Genomic DNA, 20419 nt, shown 5'->3' with positions numbered 1-20419 from the left:
TCTATGAAATAATTTTTGAAGAGGTTTCATTTGTTTGAACTCTTTTGCCATTATTGGTTCAAATATTTTACAAATATTGCCAGTTCACTCCCTCTTACATTCCATTTATAACTTCTCCTACATTATCTAACAAAGATAATAAAATTATTTAACAATTTTCACTTTAAGGCACTGCAAAATGAATAACAGATTATAAAGTAATTAGTATAACAATGTGTTCAAAACCTGTGCACTGTCTTCTTCAATTCACATCACCTTCTTAATAACAAGTGTGTTCTGTTCATTAATATTGTATAGCTGAATCAAATCCTCACATCCTGATGGTATAAAGAGGACTTGTCTACGCTGCTGCACTCATTACCGTAGAATCATAGAATCATAGAATGTGTTGCATTTGAAAGGATCTTAAAGATCACCTGGTTCCAGCCCCCCTGCCAGAGGGACACCTTCCACTAGACCAGGTTCTTGAAAGCCCCATCCAACCTGTCCAAAGGGAAGTCACAGGCAGCAAGTCAGATGAGTGAAAGTTTTCTGTATGGAAACATCCAAACACCCATCTTTTTCATCCCCCAAACAACTGTAGAGCTACAAGAATTTCTGAAGTTCTGTTTTCAGAAGTAAGTGGCTATTTTCCAGGCAATTCCAGATGTAGCTGACTGCCTATGAGGGAAAGACAAGAAAACGCTACCTGGTCACCAGAACAAGCAGGACTGCAGGCTTCACTTGTTGTGGACTGTCTCAGTGACCTTGCTGTCTCTATGTGCAAGCTAATGTGACCACAAACCATTTGTGGGAAAATGACTTGTGTGTATGTGTGCTTTACCAAGCCAAAGGAGGGTCAGAGAAAAAGAGGCTTTGTTTCAATCTCAATTAAAAAATTATTTTTAATTCTCATGAGACAGAATGATAGGCTGAAAAATTTGTCACAGACCACAATAAATGCTTTGTTCAACATTCAACAAATAATCCCATTGCGGTAAATTATTGTTTCTTGTATGTATTCTGCTCCCAGGAAACCAGTTATTACATTGTATTTCAACAAAAGAGGACCATGTGGGGAATGGTTACCTCTTCACTTCCTACTTCGGTGTCTGATCTTTGCAACAGGGAGGCAAGTTCAAGAGGCAGCTGAATACAGTCGAAGAGAGGAGAGATAAGACATACAGGGAGGATGGAGAAGAACTATCAAAAAAGACATAAAATAAAGCAGGTAACTCAGTTCCCATTGTATATGAACTATCTAACTGGATGAAGCTCTACTACTTCTCAGGTAAGTGTGAAGAAGGATGTATCATTTAAGGAAAGGCATCTTTCCTTAACTGCCTCTTGAACATCATGTCACCGTATAGGAAATAGCACTCTCTGTAGACTTGCAAGTTGCTCTGCCCTTTGGCAAGAAGAGAGGAAGCAGAGCTTTCACTGGGACACCTAAAAGGAAGGAATATCTTAAAATATGCAGGTTCTTCACCAGATTCAGAACATGCTGATAAGCATTTGGCATCTTACAGTACTCATGAAGCAATAAATGGAGTTCACAGCATTACAGACTTCATTTTCAGGATGTCATTAAACCAGAAAGGTTTTGCTTCCATTCTTCAAATCATTTTTGTTTCCCCAAGAAAAGAGATTCAATTCATGCAATTACATTCATTTTTCCCTGAAAAGCTAGGATACAGTTACAGTTGCCTGGTGAGATACACTGCTATTTTCTTTCTGATTATGGGGAAATACATGGGTCTTTCAGATACTACTGCTTTGTTGCATCTGGAGAATGTTGCCTTTTAACTGGTTTGTGTACTTCTATTCTTGTATTAAACTACAGAGAGAAGTGAAAGCCATTAAAAGACGAGTATTCAGCAGAAGCTCCTCAAATATTTGCACTAGAATTCTCTAAGGCATTAACAGGATGCTGATTGCAGCAATATTTATATGCAGTGGCTTATTTATTTTCACTAGCAATGTTAGTCAAATAACTAATGAACCTCCTGAAATAAAGTTGATATTAGACTTATAAGGGTTTTGGGGGGTTTTACTTACTTTTACCAACATATTTCACAGGTGTCAACTCAATGGCGAAGGGAAACCAAAGCATTAATTCAGCTGTCAAGGCATTTCAGAAGTCTAACGCCTAAACTTTAGAAGATTACTCCGCTTTTTAGACATACTATACACGAACAGTATCTTCAGTTTACTTGTCTGCTTTGGTGAGGATGCCATATTACTCTTCAGTGTTTGAAAAGAAGTGTCTTCCTTTTGCCTCTCTTGGTGTGTCGGAAGAAGAGGGGAAAGATTTTAATTAAATTTACTTTCTTGGTTCTCCATATCATGTTATGTAAGCACATTAGGGTTTTAAGAGCTTAGTGTCAAAGGCTCCAGAATGAGGCTGGCATACACAAATACAACAGTGCCACAGCAAAGCAGAAATATTATGAAAAGAAATGACTGTACAAGCTGCTGACTCACTCATTAATCAGATGCAGGGGGACTCTCAGTCACTAGGCACTGGGCAGGAGAAAGGGGCCTGAGCAGCTCCATGCCAAGTCTGAACATTCAGCTCCAGCCCACTGAGAGCAAAACAAGAGGAAACTGATCTCTGACTGCTCCTGTATTTTCCTGTCTTTGCTTAGCAGACACAAGAGTCTGAAGCTCACTTCCCCTCCCTACCCTTTCTGCTTCTCTCCATGGACATTCAGACTCACACAACTATAGAACTCCAAGAAGAGCAGGTTTAACATGTAAACACCAAGTGGCAATGCACATAACTCATGCTCACACTGTGGGAGATGACAAAGCTGTGTTTGAATGTGCCTGTGCCCAAGGGAGCAGAAACAGCTTTCGTTTTATATCTCCTTTCTAGTGAACCAAAGGAGCTAAGCAGGAGATAAAACTGTCGTTTCCCAAAAGCTGGCTGCAGCATCAAGGGAATGCAAAGACTCGGTCTGCCGTATCTCTGTAGGTGGCAGTGCTGGGGTGAGCTGTCAGAGCACGTCTGGGTGAGATATTACATATTCACAAGCACTCCTAGCTGATGTACAGTGCTGCAGCCTCTCTCTACCTTTGAAAGAGGCTAGAGCAAAGCTGGGGGCCTTTGCATCAGCTGGCAGTGTGGCTTTGCAAGCACTGAGTCACTGGAAGGGGAGGCAGGTGAGAGCAAAACAGGCTTATGGTGGAGAAAAAGTTCATTCTCCCCTTTTCCATAAATCTGCATTGTCTGCTCTGTCTCTTATGTTGGCTAGCAGTTAAAGAAAGGACTCAAAGGGAAATACAATGCAGCACCTAAGGGCCATGATAACAACATAGCTGTCCGCTGCCCCAGGAGAGGGCTGTCTAACTTCCTTCACTGGGCTACCCTTAGCAACACATAGTTCTGTATCAACGCAGGTTTGCAGTCTACACAGAATGTCCCCTTGCATTTATAATTATTATCTGTGAGAGATGAAAGAAACCAATCAGAGTCAAAAAGTTGCAAGAATACGTGTCCACAAAAAGTATATATAGCAACAGGAAAAAAGAGTAGGAAACTGGATAAGCAGAGAACTTCCTCTACAAATTAATATATATAAGCACATGCTGTTACATGCAGGTCTGGAGAGATCCACTTAGAGCAGATGGCTTGACAGAAGCTTACCAGCATAACAGAGCTTCTGTACAGGATGACACTACAGCCTGAAGTCTCTGTGTTTCTTCCCACTGGGCTAAAACTCTTCATAAGGAATTTTACTTAAGAAAAAGCCAAGGGTTTATGGTCCTATGAGGATGATTTGCTGAGAGTCTTTCTCCTCTAAACAAGCTGCAAGCTGGTATTTGAAACCTTTTCTGTACATACCCACTGCTATAAGCAGTGAAAAGCTTGGCAGGAAATTTTAACATTGCTTCTCTTTGTTGCTAGTTTTTAGTGGAGTAATCATGATGAAATAGCTCTGCAGTGAAGACTGTGTTTAATAAAATAGAAACTGAAAGATATATAGAGTATGTCTCAATGCAGTGTAAAAAAAAACCAGTCCTCTTCAAATCAAAAAGATCTATATCTGTGATATTTGTATGTGTTGTGGCAATGAGATCAGCTTGAGAAATACAATTCACAGAATGTCCAACAGTGAAGCAACAGAACCAAAAATTGCCAAGAAGGTTAAGTTTTAAGGTTATTGATTACTTCATTTTGGCTATTATCTTAATTTCTGTTCTTTGGAATTAATAGACTGGAAAACAATAGAGAAAAATAACTGTCCCTGTTTGAGACAAATCAATTTCTGTACCTTGGACTCTCAGGGAAACACAGTTCAGTATCAGTTCAAATGGTCTGAAAAGAAACATGACTTTTCATGTATTTGTGGCATCCCTTTTATGGCTGAATACCTGTGCTAAACTGGGACTGTAGTTACAACTGCCGTAATGCATATAAAATTATGAACATTCATTATTATGCACATTCTAATGACGATGTTTGGAATTATTTCCATAGTGAAGTAAGTATGTTGTAAAGATATTTAAGCTATTTTATGATCGTAGCTTAATATGATCAATATTTGGCCCTTCTAGCTTCTGGAAATTCATCCCCAAATAAAATACTGTGATCACCTACTGGAAGAACTGACCAGGAATCTGACATGAAATGACAGTAGCTTCTTAGTACCTTCATAGGCAATATTCAAGCCTTGAAACTAGAAATCAATAAAATTCTGTATGTGATTCTGGATTTGGGGGACCCATCGTGTTGGAAGCAGTTTACGCTTTTAAAAAATCTAATTCAGATAGGACATAACATTCAATGACGTGTTCATTGTAGAAAAAGGGAACATAAAGGATAATCTGAAGTGATACCAGTGACTTTCTTAGAGACAGAAGGTAATTATTATGAGAGCTTGGCAAATAATTATTATGACTAATTTGTTTTCCTTAAAAGCTGGACTGTGTACAAACCGCCTGCAAAATGACCACAACATGTTCTATTATTTATTTGAAATTATTATTTAACTTCTGCAGGAACACATTATTTCTCTGCTCCTATTTTAATTAGAAATGAATATTTCATCTTATAAACAAGAATAAAATATGCCAGCTGATTTTTTTTTTTGTTCCTCGATTGAATGGCTTGCACATGTAATCAGCAGACACTGATTTCAAATCCCAATACAGTATTTGAAATCTATCGTTTCATTAGCTGACTAAAGTTTACTGCTGACAAAAGCGTTTAATGGTCAAGATCAACTTTTGCATTGAAAGGACATAGGCAATAGCACAGTTATTCTAACAGAAAATTCACAATCCAGGGGAATGGAAAAGAAGGCTTTTGCCCTGCCTGATCCTGGGCAGAGGTCATACTCTCATCTGGCACCAAGATCCCCCAGTTCCAATTTATTCTTTGACTTTGATTCTATTTTGAAAATATTTTCTCTTCTTTTCTTCTGTCCCCTTTCCTGGGAATATAACAACAGGGAATTAAATTTGTTACACTTACTGTGTATTCTATAGCTTCTTCTGTCACCCTCAGTCCAACAATAAACCTTCTCTGAACCTCTTTCTCAGACTGTGTAGGGTCCCATAAGTGCCCATGCTCCCAAAGCCTCAGGCACCTTATAATACCTTATTATCACAGAGACCTTGGATATGCCTGCTTCTCTCACTTTCTTTACAGACTTCCTCCAGTGCCATCCTGGAGACCCAGTCTCTCTCAGGACAGAATTCCACAGAGACCATTTTCTACATGACTTTAACTCCTGCGGAGAAACAATTAAAGAGAAAGAAAGCCCAACCTTTACTCTTCCCCTCTCTGTCAAGTAGCTACACAACCTTGCTACCTTATTTGCACACTCCATTAAAGACATATTTAGAACTCCTATTCTTAACAGATCTATTATTTGGAACAAGTCTAGCGGATAATGAGTTTCGCTACTCTTACATGAGACAGGAATGAACATCCTTGCAATCTAATTTCTTTAGAATGTAAAGAAATATTTGCAGATTTTAATGTTATTTGGCTAGTTTTAATCATGCTTTCACTCCTAAAGAAAACCGCAAGCAAACAAACAAAAAGTTGAGTCAGATACCCTTACAGAGATCCTGTTATAACACACAACGCAAAAATGAAAAGCACGGGAAATAGGACTGATTAAATTCCAAGCATCGTGCTTTTCATATGAAGCCCAAGACTTTATCTGAAAGAGACAGAACTCAGTAATTGTGCTGCAGCTTTCAGAACATTAACCACCTTAGATACTTAAATTAGGAACCTGAATACATATTCAGGCATCTAATTAACTGACTTGATTAATACCTGAACTAGCTGCTGTTGACTTCTATGGGAATTATATGAGAACAGTACCCTTAAAAATCAGGCTAATTTATCTAGGTCTCAGAGCATGCACTTCAGCAGCCTAATTTTGGATATCTTCATCAGAAAATGCTGGTTCAGAGTTGAAAAGAAAACCCCAACCTTCATGTTAACTATATCATTACATCTGAATGGGGCAAAGAAATTAGTAGAAATCTAGTCTCGATATATGTTAAAAATTCAGCACCAGGACAGCACCCAAAACTATTAGGGTCTTTAGATCAGAGTGAAAAAATATGGTGAAAATAATAATTACACGTATTCATTAAATCATGCTCTCTGGAGATCTGTGTTCCTATCTACCATAAAGACAGCAAATGGAAGAAATCACATACAGTCTTTTCTGATATGGACATGAGATCCTGAGAGCTTCGAAGATATGAGTCAGGGTTTCATGTTAACAACAGAACAAGGGCTCCCCTCATGGTAGGATACCAGTCCATGGCTAGCTGGCACAAGCTAGCTGGCCTAACTGGTCTTTTCCTATTTCAGATTCCAGTGGTTCTATACAAGTCTGAGGAACAGTCAGGAAAGATATCTAATATTTATCACACTTCAAAACACTACTGATTTAAGATGGGTTTCAGAATTCTTGCATGACAGTGTACCACCCACCAGCCAGTACTATTTTCTTTTTCTTTTATTACTATTCTAAAAGAACAAACCATTTCTTCCACACCTCTGTTTTCAATGTTAAAGTGGCATTAAAAATACCAACATTAGCTGCCCAAGCATAAATCAGTATGAAAACCAATGTGTCTCACCTCTGCAGAAGTATAGCTCCCTCCAAATTAATCCTTTGCCAAGTTCACTGTTGTTTTTGCATTGTGGGGTTTTTTAGTATAGTTTGGTTTGTTTTGTTTGAATAGACCATATCCTCACATAAGAAACCTTCTGTCTGAAGGCTAGTTTCCTGGAACCACATGTCTGCATGCTGATAGCATGGATTTCACAAGTGCAATGTGAGTAATTGCTGCACATCCAGACTACACAGCAGCCCTGCAGCCATGTAATTGCTCTCAGGGACTCCCCTTGCTTCCCACAGTGTAAAGCAGCTGCTGAAGGTGCTCTGGTAAAGTGGCCTCTGTCACCCTAAGTAGTGCCTACTTGAACCATGTTATAATTTAGCTGAGAACACTCACAGATTTTGGTTAAATTCAACGTAGTTTTGAAATTATTGTTAGGAGGATACAAATATTTGCTTGTAACCATTGCAATATGCAATACATTAATTGCAAATATACAGATCACAATCTACTTTATGTTCTCCTTAACTGGACATACGCCTAGAGCTGTGTTCAAGTACATTGTCATAGAAAAGATTCATTTTAAAGCTATGCTAAGATTAGAAGCTTCTGAATGACGAATGCACGAGGACAATGCATCTCTGATTAGCAGCGAACTAGAGCTAAGCAAATCAGAAGATAAAATAAATGGCCCTAATCCTTATTCATACATTAAATTCAATAGAAAAAAAAACCAGAAGCAGTATGCTTTTGAATCTGAAATAATTTTCAAGGTATTCATTTTAGTATAGCTCCTTTTTTCCTGGGTATAGCTAAATGTGACAATGCAGGAGAAAAGGGCTATTAGCACAGCCAAACCCAAATTATTCAAGTACTTGAGAGCACTTGAGATCTCACAAGAAAATGGGACCCTGTCATGCGAATTTTTAGACAAAATAAACCTGGAAAAACAGGCAGAGTGAACTGGTCTTTTCAGAAAGCAGACAGTACACTGCATAGCATGATGTGTAGAGTGCTTTGATGAGAACAGCCCTGATTTTCCATTGTTATATAGCTGAGCCCAAATGCAGAGCTAAATTAAAGGTTCAAACTTACAGGTTCCTCCAAAGCTCCTTTCTATTATATGAATCTCAAAAATCTGAGCTGAAGGAAATCTTTGGAAATTGACTTGTCTCACACCTTGCTGTGCTGCAGTGGCCCTCTCTGTCTCAGTCTGCAACCCAGCCTACCTGTAGTAGCTGCTTTCACTATTTTTAACTAGTTCCCTCCACACTAGCAGACTCCTGTGCGCCCCCAGACCTCCCAGTATGAGTGGGAAAACAAAAATTTATTCTGGTGGTGCTGCTGCTGCTCTTTGGAGCACACATCTTCCACCAGGTTATTCTCCCTGTGTGTACCAATACAGCTTATTCCGAGTAAGACAGTTTGTGGTTTGTGTGGTTCAAGTTTACCTACTCATTCTCACCATTTATTGTTCTACACCACTACTTGCCCAAGACCTATGAAGAACCCCCACATTTATTTTAAGACCTTTATTTTTCAGAACATATCCTTGCAAGCAAAGGGTATCTCTAGTCTGCAGCTAGACCTGTGTGAGTGAAAGAATCATCTTGTGGGTTTGTGCCTACATGTTAGCTTCTACTGTGTCTCCTTTGTACCTGTATTTATGGGGTAATGCTACCGTAAAATTGGAAACTGAGTTTTAAAATTTCCACCTACAGGTAAATAAGGAAAGTGAAGATAGGATCTAACAAAAGACCAGAAAGTGCTGACAGAAGGCAGTTGGCCTTGTTTTCAGGTCAGTTACCTGTTATTTCATCTGGTTTACTTACTGACCTGGTTAAATGCTTATGTATAGGCTAAGTGTTCTGATGTGTGACCTGCACAAGCAGTTAATTTCTAGGAATAAGTTAATTAATCTGTGTGCTTTCATCCTCATTATGCTATTGATACAAGTTCAAAGCACCTGTGGCTGTCTGAGCAGTCAGGAGTGCCCAGTTGCTCTCCAGGCACAGGAGATAGGAGCTCCAGGGAGGCAAAAGGGAGCACGATTCATGTGTCCTGTTCTTTTGCAGCACCAACAGTTTACTAATGTAATGGAGAAGACTGAATGTTACAAGCCTACCTAAGAAATTACTTAATCCCAGAAGTGGAAACTTTGATTGTTAAAAGACACAATGGAAAATGTAGGTGTAAATACTAGATTCAGAAAGCTTTTGTCGTATCCTGCTGTAACACGTATGTGTTCTGCAAACTGTCTTCTATGCTATTTACAAAGATGTGTATGTATATCGCTTCTTTCCTTCATTTCATGATGATCACATTTTTACATGGATCCTAAAAGGAGAAAAATATTTATTGTTATTGTATTTTGATAGACAGCTTGGTTTAGAAGTATCTCTGGGACCATAAAATTTTAGATAAGTGTAGCTGCTGTCTTCCAAACACAGAAATAAGAACTTAGAAGCAAATGAACAAAAACCTGGCCATCTTCTCTGAATAATTCATATGATCTATCACAGATAAACACATTATTAATCTTCCTCTTCTTTAAGCCTTAAAAGCTGTCTGTCACCTTGTCTGGGAAATAAAATGAGACTACAGCTCTCCTGTCTTATCTGCTGTAAAAAAGCCTTGACTAAAAAGTGTAGCAACTAGAGTTCTTTCAGACAAGTTGTCTCTAATAGGCTTCATTCTAAGTGCCCATGAAATTGAGATAATTTTTTGATCACTACTGTGGGGTGGCTCCTAGGGTCTCCTGCCTCATACTGAGAGCAAAGACAGTGACACAGGACTCAGCTCCTCTGCTGCAGGGAACTAAGTATATATACAAAGTATATAATTCAGTGCGGGAGTTAGGGAGGGTAAATTGCAGGATACGTAAGGTAGAAGCTATTGACATGCCATGACATCTTGAAGAAGTTATGGCATGTCAATAGCTCGCTTCCTTCTTCAAAATCTTAGGAATGTGTCTCCCTATATTCTGCACAAGTGATTTACCAACAGTGACTGATCTGACAGAGTGTGACCTCAGGCTACTGTCTTATTTTGACCTGTTGTAGCAAAAATAGCTCCTACCGTAGGTGAGTTTACTGACGCAGTCTCATGGAAGCCTTGCAGATGTTGAGATTAAAGTAATGTTCTTAGAACAGCACCTATGAGCACTTCTGATACTGCAGAATGAGCCCTAATAATGTCTGCTGGATGTAATTTGTCCACCTTGCACATAACCTGAAACACTGATAACCACTCAGATCAACTCTCACTAGAAATGCATTCTCCCTTTCAACAAAGTGTAGGAAAACAAACAAGGACACGTCCTGGACTGCTTCGTCCACTGATGAGAAAAAGAAGGACCCATGTTATCTGATACAAACCCATAGAAACTAAGATAGATCTTGAGGAAAAAAAAAAAAATTCCTTGAGTAAGCGAAACTCTGAAGTGCATTGCTGATGGACTGGACGTGGTCTGAAAGATGTATTATCCAAGTACGAAACTGTCTGAGGGTGGGAACAGGCCAGCCATCAGTCTTCTGTCTTCCTAATAAGTACAGTCGAGGAGAACTTCACAAATACAGGAAAACAAACATCATGAGAGGCATGAGTAGACACTCTGTAGATCTTTTAAAAAGATATTATTATCCTATGCCAGAAAAAAACCCAACCTCACCAAAACTGTAAGGACTCTGTCTAAGTCTGGATGAGATAAAACCTGTTACTTTTTTATGAGTGGATGGCAATGGTGACAAACACTTAAGGATGCATTTCAGAGAAAGAGTAACAAGAAGCAAACGGGTCAAGCTGGCTCCAGAAACATTTGTTGAAATGATTTGATTTAGTAGCTTGGGTATAATGTCCCACCAGCATAACTGTACTACTCCTGTACTTGAACTGGCGTTCTTGTAACACTGCACTGCTTTTTGTATGTGCTGCTGTATGAGTCTCTGATACCTAAAACTCTGCTGCACCATGCTCATCTCTTTCAAATTATGACTATACCAAGCAAAGTGAATAATTCAAGGTCTTTACAGTGACAATACAATCTATATTCCCTGCAATTTTTGTCTCAAGAAGTATGACACTGCATTATTCATACCAAAGCATAAATGCCTTTTCTGGAATGCTTAGTCTTCCTCACAAGCTCTTTTCTGCTACCCTTACTATGCTCTACCTATGACTTGAAAAGCTGTGAAGATATATGCTGGAGATCTAGGGTGCAATGAAAACTTAGGTCTAAGCAAGTTTGCTGATGCAGAAAGAAGACGGGAAAAGATACAACTTCTTAGAACCAAATTTGATACAAGAATATGGTGGCCATACAGATCCTTGGCAGGAATGAAGACAAGCAGCATCCTGGGTTGTATTGATAGCACAGTCAGTGACTGGGGCATGTAATTGCCTCCCTACTACCGCCACCATTTGCTTTGCACTCATCAGGCTGCATCTAGACTATTTCACTGGGTTCACAAACTGTGAACCCCAATACAGAAAGACACTAATAACCTAAAGCATATTCAGCAGAGGCCCATCAAAATGACGCAGAGCTGTACTCCTTGCTCTTTGAGGACAGGCCGAAGGACTGGGGCTTATTCAGCCTGGAGAAGAGATGGCTGCAAGGGAACCTTACAACAGCCCCTCATACCTGTGGAGTGGTTATTGAGAAGAGAGAGGTTCTTCTTGGTGAAGCATGGTGGGAGTATAAGAGATGACAGGCATAACTTGAAAAAAGAGAGGTTCAAACTGGATATGAGACAAAACCTTTTCACATTCAAGCAGTGGAACAGGCTGCCCAGAGAAGACGTACCACCTTTGTCCTTGGAGGTTTTCAAGGCCCCAGTAAATAAATCCCTGAGCAACCTGGTCCAAACTCACAGCTTACCCTGCTCTGAGCAGGTGGTTGGACTGCAGTCTCTCTGAGCTCCCTTCTGACTGACTGATTCTGGGACTCTGGCTGAACTCAGACTGATCATTTGTAGTGCTTTTCAATCAAAACAGGAATTAGCAGATAAACCAATCGTTATGGCATGACCAAGGCATGAGTAAGCAACCTACAGGGAGCTTGGATCTACTTTGGAAAAAACCCAAACAACTACATTTCTTGTTCTTGTCCACCACAAATACATTCACTGATAAATAATCCTCCTCAAAGATCAATTGAATCAATGCTTGAATCATGAATTGTCCAGTTTGCTTCACTTTGCTGTGCTGAAAAATGTCTGTGCTGATTGCCTGCCAATGTATTTTGTTGTCCCAGCAAATGAACTGCTGTGAGCATAATCTGATGTTTGCATCAGTTCCACAACCAATTCCGTAACTGTCTCTTATGGTGCAGAGAAGCACTCATCAAAAGTCATTTACGTAAACTACAACCATTGTATTATCTGCCACGAGGTGAATAAAGCATTCTGTAAAACAGTAGTCAGACCTCTGTACAAGTGTTTACACTACTCTGAATTCTATACCATTTCTGTGAGAGTGAGACTGGCACTTAATTCTGGCCTGTGTGGGCTCAGCAAGTCCAGTGGAGAAATATTTGTCACTGTAGTTTTGTGGCGAGAAATCCACTTCCATTCAGGCTATTTCTGTCAGATCAGGAAAGAGAAAACATCCTACAGAACTGCTGGAAGGGTACCTGAACTGTGTATGCCTGACATGCCATCTATCACCAGTCTACCATTTGCTGTCAGGGTACAACCTCCATACAATTTCCGAAATGCCTGAATTGTCTGATGAACAGAAACAAGCTGTGACTACTGCTTGGGCTGTGTGCTAAGGGAACTTAATGTGAGATCCACCCTGATTTAGGTAGCTTCTTAAGTATCTCCAATTCAGAAACAGATTTTTTAATTTTTTTTTCTGTTTGTGCTAAAACAGTCTGATCTGTCCTGACTTTTCATTTGAAGGGTATGAAGAATGCTGTGAAATAACAATGAGTCAGGGGTCCACGCAGAGTTGCAGGATATGCTTTGTTTTCTAAAGAATGTAGCTTCTATGTGGAAAACACTGAAAGTACCATAGTGGCATGGACAGTTTATGAACTGGACTGGAAGTGGTTTGGGCCTGCTATCCTATCAAGGAAACTACAGGTGAATCTCTTTTCTACTGTGCTGTGTTGACCTTGGCTGGCTGGCAGGTGGCCACCAAACTACTCTCTCACTCCCCATCCTCAGAAGGACAAGGGAGAGAAAATAAAATTAAAACCTTGTGGGTCGAGATAAAGGGGGATTTAATAAAGAAAAGCAAAGGCCATGCATGGAAACAAAGAAGAGCAAAAATATTCTCTACCTCCATCAGCCGGTGGTGTCCAGATACTTCCTGGGAAGTTGGGCATCAATATGCAGTAGTTTCTTTGGAAGACAAATGCCCTAATAATGAATGCTCCCTTCTGACCCCGTCCTTTCTCTTAGCTTTCCTGGCGCAGCATGACATTATATGGTATGGGAACTCTGGTCAGTTTGGGTGAGCTGTGCTAGCTATGACCCCTCCCAGCCTCTTGCCCACTCCCAGCTTACTGTCCTTTGACAGGGAAGAAGGGGAATAAGAAGTGGAGGGAGCCTCCATCATCTACAAGCACTGATCAGCAGTGGCCAAAACACTGGTGTGTTATCAACACCTTTCTGGCTGTAAATGCGAAGCACAGCACTATGAGAGCTGCTACGGAGAAAGTTAACTCCATCCCAGCCAGATCCAATCCATCTACATACAAGAAAGTTTCTAAATGAGAGGCTTTTGGCCACAACATTAGCAAGGAATTAGTCAAAAACAGCTCCCAACTCATTTGGCCACCACCCAAGTGTGAAAGGTAAGTTCTTCAATTTTTGCAAGCAGGGATAATCCAAAAGAGCAGTCACTGCTACTCTTGATGACTATCTTCTTTTCCCAAGAATTTGTGCTACTACCACATAGACACAGGTCATCCAGATAAGCTATTCTGAAAACATGGAAAATTGTTAGGCAACCCACAGACTTCACAGAGTAGAATGCCCTTGGACTTGCATCCTTCCAGTAGTACTTAATTCAGAGAGAAACTTTCCCTCCCGCAAAATATACATGTATATTCCGATCTCAGCGGAACATGAGCACTCCTGAAGGACATCAGTCTTCTCAGGAACTGAATAAGGAAATTCAAGCAGTAGTTTTTGTCATTGGAGAAGGGAGATTTCTAGGAACGGGCTTTCCCTTGCTTCATAGACAGTCTGCAATCCCAAGCTAGTGCTGACTCAACAGCAACAAGGTGTTAGAAATTGCAAATGCAGCAGCTATAATTGCTTGAGAAGAAATCCTTGCCTATCCATGAATGCTAAAAATTGAACTTTACATTTCAGTGGCAATTCTGAATAAATCACTCAGTAAAGTGATTATGTTGTATACGAGCAAATTATACTGGGCAGACAGCAATTGAAGATTCTCAAATACAGACTTTGCCATTAATCTCCTTTTCAAAATGGATATTCTGAGTCTTTTAAAATTAAGGTAGTTGGAGAACAACATTTCCTTTTCTTTTGTTTCTGGGTGCTCCTAGGCAACCTACTGCTGGGTAAATACAAACACATGATGATCCCTTAAATATCACAACTATTTTTGTCCTTGCTTTTCCTTTTCATTAGTTTCCTGAGATGCTGACTCTCCAGACATGGAAGATGAAGTTGAGCAGTTTGCTGACTTTGAAAATTATGGGTCTGCTTTGTTCTCAGTAAGGACTACCATTGCACTTCTGGAATACAGAACAGATCAGGCTCCAGAGATGGTGATTGCCCATGCTAATAACGTGCAAGGATTCCTGGGACCACAGAGGATTCAGCTTTTTCCATAATGCAGGACCTTACGTACCTTGTTACAGGAATATTGATGGAATACTGTGAGGTAAGAGTGAAAGCTCTTAGATATAATGGAGTAAAGGTGCTTGATACCAGTATTGAATACAGATAATTTTCCTGGGGTGATGCAGTAGTAGGAGAAATACTTAAATCTGCAGTACTGCAAAGAAGTCAGAACTTTGTCTACTGGCACTTTTAATAGATTTCAAATATTAGTGCTTATTATTTATTGAGCAGCATGGATCCTTTCCTTCAAGTTTGTGCATGGAGATACTTTGCAAAAGAGGGAAGAGTAATTCAGACTCCTTTTTGCAGAGAGTTTGCCAAAAGGTCTGCTTCCAAACCTGTGAGAGGTAAAGGCAGTGGTTTCTTAGCACTGTCTACTATAACTTCTTGGAGAGAAAGGCTCCACCAGCAAGCTTTGAAGCTGTTAGCATTTGAAATTACATTCTTAACCTTGCAGAAAGGTCAGATAAAAACACGTGCAGAAAATTCTGGTGATGCCAGACAGTCACCAGTCAGATTTGTGCAGTTAAAAAAAAAATAATACAATATTTTCTTGCCCCCATACTTGCTGGAGACATGTAGGTCTCTTGATTCTGCAGGTACACCACTACTGGGAATGGATACTTTCTGGTGCTTCTGTTTGGTGTTTTGAGATGTTTATGAACTTCTTCACTGTGTGTGATAAGCCTGAGGGTTATTCACTACCAAATTTAAGAGCTGATTGTTTCTCAGCAAAGCCTAAGAAGTATTGCACATTTTGAGGCTTCATACAAAAACTTACAGCTTTTTAGAGAAAGAAGTCTGGGTGACTGAATTGTGACTATTTACTGTCAGAATCTACCAATGTAGACAAATGGGCTTGTATTCCACTAGTATTATCAGAATGTAGTGGTTCCTGTCTCTAATACCTGAAACTTTGAGAAGCACAGAACATCATGGCAAGAATGTAATAGTACCTCTGCAGCGTCCTTTCCAGTGTCCAGTGGCTTCAACCCTGGGATGTCCCGAGCCAGTCTGGGGTGGTTTTGGTTTAGTAGGTATGCTTGCTTGCTTTTCTCCATAAATTGGTCCTCATTAATTTTCTTCCATGAATTTGTTTAGCTGCTTTTTTGGCTCAAGTACAATTTTAGAATCTACAGCAACCACTATCTGAAAACTCATCTGCACATTCAGTGCAGAAGTGCCCCATCTCAATCATTTTGAACTTTCCAGCTGGTATTTGCCTTTGATGCAGCAGATGAAGAATGACTATGCTGGTTCAGACTAAAGTTTTTAGTTTCATAACTGAACAGAGGCTGTGTAACAAACTAGCAGTGTTTACAACAGCTGCAGAGATTCCTCTGAAGGAGACCGTTTTAGAGAGTATCAGCATGAAATTTATGTGAATGGAATGAACAAAGCAATGTAATTTAAAGTTTCTTTTCTTAAGAAGGCAGGCTATGCATTTGCACTGTGCACCAATCATTCAACCCCTCCTTAGTAATCTTTGCCCTTGTTTGCTTATATTAACTCCTTTGTCTGAGCTGAAGCAGTCTCAAAGCCAATTAAATCTATATACCATAAATCAACATTTTGGTAGAGTCCAAAGCTAATGACTCCTTTGAGAAAAAAATATCAGTATAAATTCAACATTGATTTAGCCCATCTGTCTTGCTGCTAGCCACCCAGCACCCACATGGGCCAGCCTGTCTGCCCATCAGCACGTCAAGCAAGTTTTGAGTCAGTGACAACTGGGGGGAAACAAAAGGTAGTGTGGAAGCTATTGTTAAGTGTTACTAATGGAGAAAGGAAGAACTAGAAACACTATGAAAATTCAGCTCAGGAGCACATGAAAACCAACTGAGATTATTGCTATTAGATAGAAGAGGTGGAGATGTAAAGAATAGGACAGAAAGCCAAGGGAAGCCAGGCTTTGTTAGTTTTCTTTCTAATACAATAACTTCCTTACTATCAGAGTGTAGCTTTTTGACTAGAAACATTTGCAAACTACAGACAAAATATTTGAAAAAAAATACTCAGCAAGTATTTTACAAAAATCTCAATTTACTAATAAATTACTGAAATATTTTGGTTTACTTTCTCAGATTCTACAATGGAAGAAAACTTGTCTATGCACAGTTACACTTCTTTTGCTATAAGGTGAGATCTACTTCTATCTGTAAGACAGCGTGGGTTTTAGATGAATGCTATATAGTGGAAACATACTATAAGCTTATTATTCAGCTATTCAGAAAAGCTGACTTCAGAAAAAATAGTTTAAATTTGTTCCTACTTTTGTCAAAATTTAATGGTTACTTATTTTTTAAAAGCCATATTACAAAACCGGATACTCTTGTCAGCCTCAGCATAGGCCTAAAACATGAAAAGGGAATAAGTCACTCTGTCACACAGCAGAACTAAATTGAGAAGAGGCTGTGAAACCAGAGCCGGACATACTCCTGCCAGAGCTGGGATTTCTATCTGTACAATTTGGGGTTGGCACTTTTCACTGGTGATTTATACATTAAAAAAAAAAAACAACAAAAACAAAAACAAAAAAAAACAACCCAAACCCAACCAACCAACCAAAAAAACCCCAAAGCAAAACAAAAAAAAGAACAACAACTTTTTGCCAAAACAGATTCAAAGAGGAAATAGTTGACAGGTTACCAGTGCAGTTCTTCTGGAAGTTGGGGTTCTCTAGTGGGTGCCCTGGGATGCGGCACTGAAATCTGTGCTGCCAGAACTCAGGAAACCAGGGGTTGCGGGTGTTGGTGTCCAGGCGCAGCTTCAGGTAGTAGTCGTCAAATGACAAGACCTCTGGAGACTGCAGTTTGATAGTGATGCCTCCATTTGCTTCAGGTTCGTAACCTTCAATGACTTCATCTCTGTCTGCCCAACCGTCACTGAAAAGAGGCAAAAAACCCACTTATTACACAAAGACAAGAAGCTTCTTTTAAAAATGCAACCAGCCAAAGGCAGGCCAACATCCTCAGAAGCAAGTGATTTAGGGGAAATCTAAAGGTATATCTAAAAGTCAGGCAGAGGGGGAAAGAAGAAAGCGCAGTGATGGAGACCTGTAATGACCAGTCTGACTGATTTCATACAGAGTCCTCATTAACTCATCTGGAATGATGAGGACTTACCCTTTTCTCTCTGGAAAAGGGTTTTGGGCATAGCTTCTGTTGTCTTTATGACTGAAAGGATTCTGCCTTATTTAGGCTGTCTTGTAAGGGGTGGAAATGGAAAGTGTTAATATTGATGGAAAGGAAATCATGGAATGAGCCAGGATCCTCAATGTTTTGCAGAAGAGAAATCAGCACGCGTGGATCATACAGCTAGAAGAGTAATTCAGATCAAACATAAAGGCAGAAACACACTGTATTGGGAGAGAATGGATTAGGAATATGCAGTAAAGTTGACTAAACTGAAAAGAAAACCAAGTTATTCACACGCTGCATGGGATGTGTGCTAACACACGCATCTTTTTTTCTTTATATTTTTTTTAACAAATAATGCTTTTCTATTTTACTTCTTTTTACTCACGTAAGAGATACTTTTAAAAACCTGAAGGTAAAACTCTTTCATGACAACATTATTTTGTAGAAATCCTATTTTAACAAGTTCAAACAAAGTCCATTGGGCTTAGCATCTGAATTTTAGTTTAGTATTTATAACACGAAGTCCATTGATTTAGTGTCATTCTTCAGTTCTTATTAGGGTCCCCTAAGAACACTACTATTACAGTCTAATTTAAGTGCAAATATAAGTTGGCTATTGCTTAATTTTAACATGCGAGACATGTCATGGGAGAAATAGATTATTCTGGCACTTCAGATCCAGCTCCATCCACTCAGAATCAAATCAGTGGTACTGCTGCAGTGAAAAGCAGACAGATAAAGCAGTTGTAGTGGCAAAGAGCTCAAGGAGAAAAATGTGACAGAGCACTTAGACAGAAATCTCTGATTCACCCAAAAGAGGCTTGCATCCTGAATTTCAGACAGACTGAAAAAAGCCTCTTACACAGAAGAGTCGTGGGGTGCAGGACATAGCAGCTGAGGGCATTTATGAGACACTCAGCAGGTGCCTGGGACTCCACATGGAAAACAGACAAGATTGAAGTAGCAAGCTGTCTTGGAAGTAGCAAGTCCTAGTCAAATAGGTGTAAAGTCACTATGTATTGGGCACATGTGAATCTTTGGTCCCTAGCCACCAGACTGAACAGTTGGCTGATTTAGCTGACAGTTATATAAACTGTTGCATCTGAGCCGTAGGCACCAAGGAGAAAACAGCAGGTATCCATGGAAATCCTATGTACTGAATGTTTTCCATATGAGACTCACAACCCAGGCCTCTATTACAGGAAGTTATTTAAGACATGAGACATCGGCAGCCTATCTAGTGATCAACAGATCCCTTTCGACCTGGGCCCAGGGACTAACAAAGCTATACTTCAGGATGGCATTACATGGCACCTTTGAGCCAGGATTTCCTCTTTGTTTTCACCTTTGCCAAGGCCTTGCAGTAGAACGGACCAGTATTTCTGGGCTTACAAATCACTGACCAGTATCTTCATACAGCCAAGCAGGATGAGATACACATGTATGCATGTTGCATCTCACATGTGGTACGAGAGCGGAGAGCAGGGCTTGGCACAGAGAGCAGGTCAAAAGGAGGGAGGCAGTGATGGCTGGAGTCCCATTGCGGAACAGGGGTGGGCATGATGTGGTATTCCAAAGTGACTCACTCCACAAGGCAGTTATCTGCTGGGTCACTTCTTCCCACAGCCATCAATGCAGGCCTGCTCAACTCCTGCTTTTGTACCTGTATAGCCCAAATGATAAACCACGTAGCCTCAGCACAACAGCTGCACTTGAACTGCAGAATTCAAAAGCCAAAACTTGTCCATCCATGCTCCCTGCCCCAATAGACTTGAGTTTTGGAGACAGAAAAAAGCCACAGCTCATCCTCTCTGCATCCCCCCACTCATCAGTTGTCCACATGCTAGGAGCAGCTAGTAAAATGTTCTGTGAACCCTGACTGCCTCATGATAGACCACGGTCTAGGCAGCCCTACAAAAGTAAAACCACGAGAATGACATTTTTGGTTTTCACATAATTCAAGCCATAAACTTACACAAGAGAAAAAGACATCATATTTATTTCTTCTTATGTGGGAAAAACTGAGCAAGAGGTCACTTTAACAGCACAAGTAATTGAGTCTTAATTGCATGATTACTTCATTATTTGTCACAATGTTTACGGCTCGCAAACTGTATACTCAAGCAGAAATATTAGTGAGTCAAAAAAAATAAGTAAATCAGGCCACTTTTTGCAAGACTTTCTAGAAAGAAGCTAGTTTCTTTACTGCTTAAATTCCTACCAGCCAAATATTTGAGTGAATTATTTCCTATCCTCTGTAAGCTTGGCTTGGAAAATTGCCACATTCACTTGGAAGGCAAAGCACAGCAGCTCTGCAAAGGCAAGAGAAAGTATATTTCAAGTTCTCTGAGAGCAGCTGATAGAAAAGTTCCCCTAAAT

General features: G+C 39.9%; 1 protein-coding gene across 8 annotated transcripts in view; it reads right to left on the bottom strand.

Moving 5' to 3' along the window:
* Nucleotides 1–20419, bottom strand: part of GRM1 (glutamate metabotropic receptor 1) — a 183362-nt gene that overhangs the window by 46547 nt on the left and 116396 nt on the right. For all 8 annotated transcript variants that reach the window (XM_061471478.1, XM_061471477.1, XM_061471476.1 and 5 more), the window contains exon 4: nucleotides 17550–17785. In XM_061471478.1, the coding sequence (XP_061327462.1) occupies nucleotides 17550–17785 (236 nt within the window). The remainder of the gene's footprint in view (nucleotides 1–17549; nucleotides 17786–20419) is intronic.

This window comes from Pezoporus flaviventris, unplaced genomic scaffold (assembly GCF_033815535.1).
Source record: "Pezoporus flaviventris isolate CSIRO_AGI_PZ_B2104156 unplaced genomic scaffold, CSIRO_AGI_Pfla_v1 ptg000066l, whole genome shotgun sequence".
Classification (NCBI taxonomy): Eukaryota; Metazoa; Chordata; class Aves; order Psittaciformes; family Psittacidae; genus Pezoporus; species Pezoporus flaviventris.
The sequence above is the reverse complement of the archived record's forward strand: the minus strand, read 5'-3'. Positions and strand labels throughout refer to the sequence as shown.